Source organism: Bidens hawaiensis, unplaced genomic scaffold (genome assembly GCF_021521415.1).
Source record: "Bidens hawaiensis isolate Kalapana, Puna unplaced genomic scaffold, B.hawaiensis_p1.1 tig00024831_1, whole genome shotgun sequence".
Taxonomy (NCBI): Eukaryota; Viridiplantae; Streptophyta; class Magnoliopsida; order Asterales; family Asteraceae; genus Bidens; species Bidens hawaiensis.
In genome coordinates, this window is record NW_027493936.1 from 199,402 (window position 1) to 206,293 (window position 6,892).

At 31.3% G+C, this 6,892-nt stretch overlaps 1 protein-coding gene across 1 annotated transcript; it reads right to left on the reverse strand.

Moving 5' to 3' along the window:
* Positions 1 to 414: 414 nt before the first annotated feature.
* LOC143570141 ((E)-beta-ocimene synthase, chloroplastic-like) lies at positions 415 to 3,055 on the reverse strand. Its single transcript, XM_077055876.1, has 7 exons — positions 2,840 to 3,055; positions 2,469 to 2,742; positions 1,823 to 2,198; positions 1,511 to 1,729; positions 1,296 to 1,434; positions 813 to 1,061; positions 415 to 732 (listed from the first exon to the last, which is right to left on the reverse strand). The coding sequence occupies exons 1-7, from the start codon at positions 3,053 to 3,055 to the stop codon at positions 415 to 417; spliced, it is 1,791 nt and encodes a 596-aa protein (XP_076911991.1).
* Positions 3,056 to 6,892: the final 3,837 nt, after the last annotated feature.

Here is a 6,892-nt window from a genome sequence, read left to right on the forward strand (position 1 = left end):
AAAAATAGCAAATAAACAAACACACATCTACAACGAAGATTGATCTAAAAATAGTTGTAAGATCCGTTTTAAGGACCTACGTTTGGGGTTTCTAACACATGTCTGAAGATATAATCTACAAACTTTTGATGAAAAGATGTAATATTTTTTGAAATCTTATGTTAGTATGTGTATACTCTTATGCTAATTACTGGTCTCGATATATTACATAACTTGCTAGGTTTCAATATCTTTAATTAATTTCACATACAAACATTCACAATGACAGTGTCTTTTGCTAAAACTTTGGTGCTAAAAACTAATGTTTTCTATTATCAAAGTCTATTTCATGTAATCCAAGACACTTATTAGAGAATCCAACAAACTGTAAATCCAAGACATCGTCAATCATCCTCAAACACATATTGTCCAACATTAAGTATAGCTATGCTCCTTTTCGCTCATTGTAATGGGCTCAATAATCACGGATGAGACCTTATCTTTGGCTCTAGCGTCAGGAGCTCCATGTCCATCACCATAATACGAACAAAGTGAAATTCGAGCTAGATTAATTGGCATATCAATGAAAGGATTTGCCAACTCTTGAGTGCAAGCCACGTACTCTTTGATCAGTTTTCTCCATGCTTCTTCAATTAGTTTATTTATATGCTCACGCGCAAGTTCCTCACAAACATCATTCTCATGCATGAAACAGGTTATTGCATTTGCAGTTTTACCTTGTTCTATCTCATCCTGTGCAAAAAAAGAATACACAATTTTGACATGAAGAAAACAATAAAACGTTTAACGAACGAAAACTCAATAAAACATACTGATGACGTAGCCAAATCGTTATAAAGTCGAAAAACCATTGATGACAATTTCATAAGATCTTGGTACTTGTCCAATGAGTCAACTACGTCTTTCTTGATTCCTTTATTAATTATTAAGTATCCATGAGTAAGTAAAACCACTCCCGACACCGATCGCCACACGTTATCAAGATAGACTTCAAGTATTGGAATGTGTTTGTGGTGAGTCCATCTTGCTTCCACAAGGAACGCTTCAAATAATTCTCCCCACTGTCAATCCCGTAATAATAAAAAAATGATCATTCTAGTTTGTTTATATATAACATAAATATTTTTTTTAAGCATTTACAAAGAGAAAGATTGTAACATCTGATTAAAGTTCAGTGACTTTATAAAAGCAAAAAACTCTAAATGATTATGACAAGATATTTGAGAAACTTGGTTATTACTCATTAAGATTTATCCCTATATCAAAATACCATAAGAATTCCTTGTAATACTAACCACTTTTACAAGTATAGGTGTGATGTCTTCTTTTTGTCCAATTGAAGTATAAGAACTCATTTCAGTAATCGTATTGTAAAGCGCTCCAAAGGCTAGCTGTAAATATTCCGGCATCTGTTCAACTGCATTAGTATCCCACCTAAAAATGATGGATGTTAGTTCCTGAAAATTGAACTCGAGAGAGTTGATAGAATTAAAAGTTAAAAATTGCAAACCTCTTGACGACATCCATGAAGATCTCCAGTTCATCTAGAGAACCATAAACATCATAAATGTCATCAATGACAGTAACTAAGGCATAGACTTTGGTTATCCAAACACGACAAGAATGATATATAGGTTCAAAACCTATTCCAACGGCACAAAAGAAGCATTCCATGAGTCGGTCTCTAACGAATCGTAACTTGTGTGCTAGGCCCATATTTTCCCACCACCTGCTATGCATAAAGGGAGAAAATACATGTCATATATCATAGCATGGATATTAATCATATTATTTTTCAACATTGATAAAAGGGAAACTTTACTTTGATACTTCTTTAAGTTCTGTTTTGAATGATGCTTGAATCATGTTGTAATCTAATTTTGCAAGCTCTAGCAGAAGTAGATTTGCATCTTTTTGTTTATTGTATGCATCAATGTAAGATCTTGCTTGTTCTCTGAGCATCCTATGATACAAAGGGACTTTGAAAGCCCGGTTTATGTGCTGGAGGACAGGCGCATCATTTTCTTGGCATTTAAGTTTCAGCAAATGTTCTCTCGCAAATAACAGCGCCTCATGCAAATCACTTTCTTCCATAAAACCAAGATATGATGCTTCATATAGACTTAGCAATCCTTTCACATCAGTCTTTAGAGATCCAATGAAGCCACCATGACTTTCCTTGAATCTCCTAACAAAATCTGTGTTCAAATATTACAATTGAGTCAAGAAGAAACATTTGGATTTGCTGGATACTTGTAGACATTGGAATATTGAGTTTATTCCCTTGGTACGTATCGTTAGTGAACTCACCAAGTTCGCTATTGTGACAAGCGAACTATGATGAAGATATGAAATCTATATAAAAGCAAGTACCAAACTCAAAAACAAAGTACATTAACAATTTACGTAGCTTAGGAATTAGGACCATGGTGGAAATTAATCTTCTAAAGAAACAACTAAAGAAGTACCTTCGGACACATCATAACCATGCTGTCTAAGAATCCTGAATCTAAGAGATGCCTCATGAAGACTATCTTCATGCCCAACACTAATTTCATCTATTGACGTGATTATGTCTAGTGCCCTCTTTATATGGTTTTGGAACCGATAGCCAAGACCCAACCTTTCAATATCATCTATGTGTTCAAGCACTTCCAACATACTGAAACTACCATTCTCAAAATCAACATTCATCACCGTTACCTTCTTCTCTAGCTCTCTCACCTTCTCCTTGAGGTTGATCTGTGTTCATGCATCAAACAATATTAGTATGAATGCGTTTAAGCTCGAAAACATTAAAATACACACACACTATCATGACTAAAGTATGATGCGATACCGGGAAATTATCATCTAATCCCTGGATAAAGTCACGAGTCCAGATAGTTGGCTGGTAAATGGCTACCAAATCACTATGGGTTTTAGAAACTTTTGTCTTAGCCCCAGAGCAGATCAACCGGTTCTGCCTACAGATTGCTTCTACATTTTGTTTGATGTTTCGATTTGGTTTAACCAAAAAGAAACTTTGGGGAGACACTAGTCGATAGAGAGCCATTGGATTTATTTGGAGTGAATTCTATGTTAGATCTCTAATACTATTTATAGAATATTTCAGTGGTCTGTGAGTGATCCAAATTAGTTGTTAGAAAAAAAAAGAGAAAACTAGTTATTTTTTTAATATAAATAGAATATATTAATATAGTAATTATGGGTTCCTATGGTTATCTGTACTATAATTATGAGTTATCTGACTAAAATTTATTTGTAATTATACTATATTATCTTAATTGAATTATGTTTAATTATCATAATGTTAATTGACATACACTTGTTGATTAATAATACATCATCATATTTAATTTAATGAGATTTTTGTTATTCTATAATCTATATGATATCAGAATCTTTTTATAACGGCAACTCATACATCAGTTAACTAGTTTTAAAGCCCGTGTTATACACGGGATAATTCAAATTATAAAATTATAAGTAAAACAAATAATTACATAGCGTATATGAAAAAAAATGTATTACATCTATGCTTGTATCTATACATTGTGTACAAAAATTGATTTTATTTATATCACAAAATGGTTTTTTTAAATGAACTTAATAAAATAATGTCTGTGCAAAATCGTACCCGAGAATACTTCTTTCTATTGAAAAATTCATTCTCGGTGTCATAAATGTATAATTGAAAGAATTTTGGTTATGAACCAATTTCGAAAATAAGACTTCTCATATGATAGTAGTTCTAACCACTCAGCCCAAATACAAAAGAGGCGTTACCTTTATTGATATATTTATCAATTTACCACCCATCAAAGGAAAGTAGGATATTAAATTGTAACAATGGACGTTCTTCAAGAACTATGTTTTTCTGAGCTACGCCATAAAAAAGATTTTGATAAGTTTCAGAGGGCTTCTCGACTTTGTCATAATGACAACATAAAAATAACATGTTAACCCATTCAATTTTGTGAATATTTTGTTTTATTTGAGCATAGTTTTGCATGACATGCTTCCCATACAACGTTCTGATCAACATTGAAGGAAAAATTAATATTGACATATATAAGTATTTGAAATTTGATAAAAGTTAGAAGCATTGATAGACATGGGGGTGACATGTCAAAAGTGTCTCAATCTTTTCTTAAGTTTTAATAGTTGAGGGAAAAATAGTCAATTTGCCAAATCCCGAACCTTTTGATTATTTCATAAAATGCCCTTAATTAAAAATAAACTTGAAACCCGAATCATGTTTAAAATTCTAACTTTCATACTTTAGACATTTTAAAGTCAACACTTTGAACCCATAACAAATTTGACGATAAATCTATTTTGCATTCTCAAATTTTTAAAAATATTCAAAATTTTTATTTTTGACCCGTAACAAATTTTGACCTAAATGTAGTTAACTTGTACCAAACAATCTATTTACCAACTTTTGACCCATAAAATCAAATTTTAACTTCCACAAAAAACCCGAAACAATTTTCATTTGAGAAACATGATTTGTCGTTGATTTTTGGAATTCACCAAGTATTTTGAAATATATAGTAAAATAATATGTTAATATTTATATTTATAAAAATATATAGATATTATATAAATATAGTGTAAACGGAAAGTAGATAATTATTTATTTATTACATATATTAGGGTATATTAGTTTTGAAGGGAAAAAATTGTGAGAGTTAACCAAAGCATGAAAAATGTCCCCATTTATTTTATTTTATTTTATTAGAGGGGAAGGGGCACTAGTGTGGGTAAGGCTCATGGGTAGTTTACCATATGGCAAACTCACCCCTAACTATGTGGGTAGATTACCAAATTGCAATTCATGGCAAATCTTTGCCATGAATAATATATAACAATTGGAAAAATAAATGAGTAATTAATTATTATTATAAAAAACAAAAACACAAAAAGTTCTAGGGTACTTGTGGGTAGATGCCGCCGGTAAATTTGTGGTTTGTGGGTACACGAAGGTAGAAATTATATTGTAGTATGGGATTGACCGGTGCATGGATAATACCATGAGTGCCTCTTCCCCTCTTAGAATAGGTAGATTCTACTCATAAATTACATATTTTAACAATCACATAATTTAAAACCTTATCATTTGAAAAGACAAATAGGCTTATATAAAACTGTGGTATTACTAGACCAAAATCCATCTGATTTGTATTTCAACTACCAGTTGGTTTCTTTCAAAGAAAAAAGCATCACACCTTTTTACTATATAAATTTAACGTCAACTCCAATTAACTAGATATCACAAATACGTATATATGCAACAAACAATATATTGTTTCGTTACAGCTACGCAGGGTACACTATTCACATCTATGTGTAAACGTTTGTTATACTTTTTACAGTTGATCCACGCACATTTAAAAAAAATGAATTTGCTGATAAATACATATGAAATTTTGATTAAACCATTGTTAAGTGAAATTCTTTCACCCATCACCACTCAAGTGAATTGTTTCAGTGGTGGGATTGAATATTGGTGATTATGAAATGGACTCGCTGGTTGGAGTCTACCTAGCTTCTTGTACTTACTCATAGCTGAATTTCTTTTGTGCGGGTGGGTCCATTGCTAGACTAAGTGAAAGAGTAGATAACCTTTGCTAGTTGCACACTGATTGATAAGCTCATGTCAACGGAATTTATATTTAAAATTTCAAGTTTAATTAGTTATTGGCAATTTGCAACATAATATCATTAATTAGCTGCAAGCATTTTGTGGAATAATAATAGTGTATTACGCACACATAGAAAATGCCAACAAGATCAATATATTAGAACACAAACTGATCATCGATTAAGAGTACGTAATCAATATGGAAAAATTAGTTACAAAACTTGTATACTCCTAACTAAAATTCAATGAAGAAAATTACAAACATGGATTTACGTATAAAATTTACAAATTTTATTCTTAATTAAATACGAAAAACTACATTTTTGATCTTCATTATTTGCTCGTATGTAACATATAGGACTGACAAATGGGTAGGCTCAGATCAAAACGGGTAACAATTCAGAATGGGTTTGAGTCAAGATTGCTTCATCTACCAACATACTAACATAGGGAATGACGTATGTGTGCCTTAACACACCATTTACCGTAGTGAATGACAATACCCTAACGAACCGAAACCGACAAAGTTTCCACCACATCCATGTTGTTGTGCACTGGTTTAAAACAACTAGTTTAGCATTATTTGAGTGTAATTTTATTATTTATTATATATAATTAACTAGTACTAACATAAAATTGTTAAGAACAAGTTGAAAGTGAATCTTATATAAAACAAAAAACCAACCTTGTCATCCATCACTGTCGTTATAAGATAAGCATCAACAAGATAGTGGATCAAAGGAGTGTTAAGAAGAGTTTAGTAGAAAAGGAAGGGCTAAATATGAAAATTAGGCATATTATATTGCTTTTTAAAATTATAACTGTCTATTAAGATTAATTTAAATAAGTACAAGTTGTTTAATTAAAAAAATGAAATAAAATGACAAACAAAAGAACACGTGATCTTAAATTTTTTTCCTTTTATCTTTTTTAAATATGAACAACACATTGTAAAGAGGATTTAAACTGGGTAATAAGATATGACAAATGTTATGACCCTTTTAAGAAGGCATTATTGCCATTGCGACATACGCCTTTTAAATAAATTAAGAATGCGTGTTCTTCTTTTGTTTGCCATTTATGTTAATTTTTTTTAAGTAAACAACTTGTAACTCTTATTTTATTCTCAGTTAGCTTCTAGTTAGAGTCCTTTGTTTTTTACAACCTTCAATCAACTAGGGTGTACAGCTAGGTTGCCCTATTGACTTGCAGTTTAAAATTTTTACTGATGAACAGCTTATT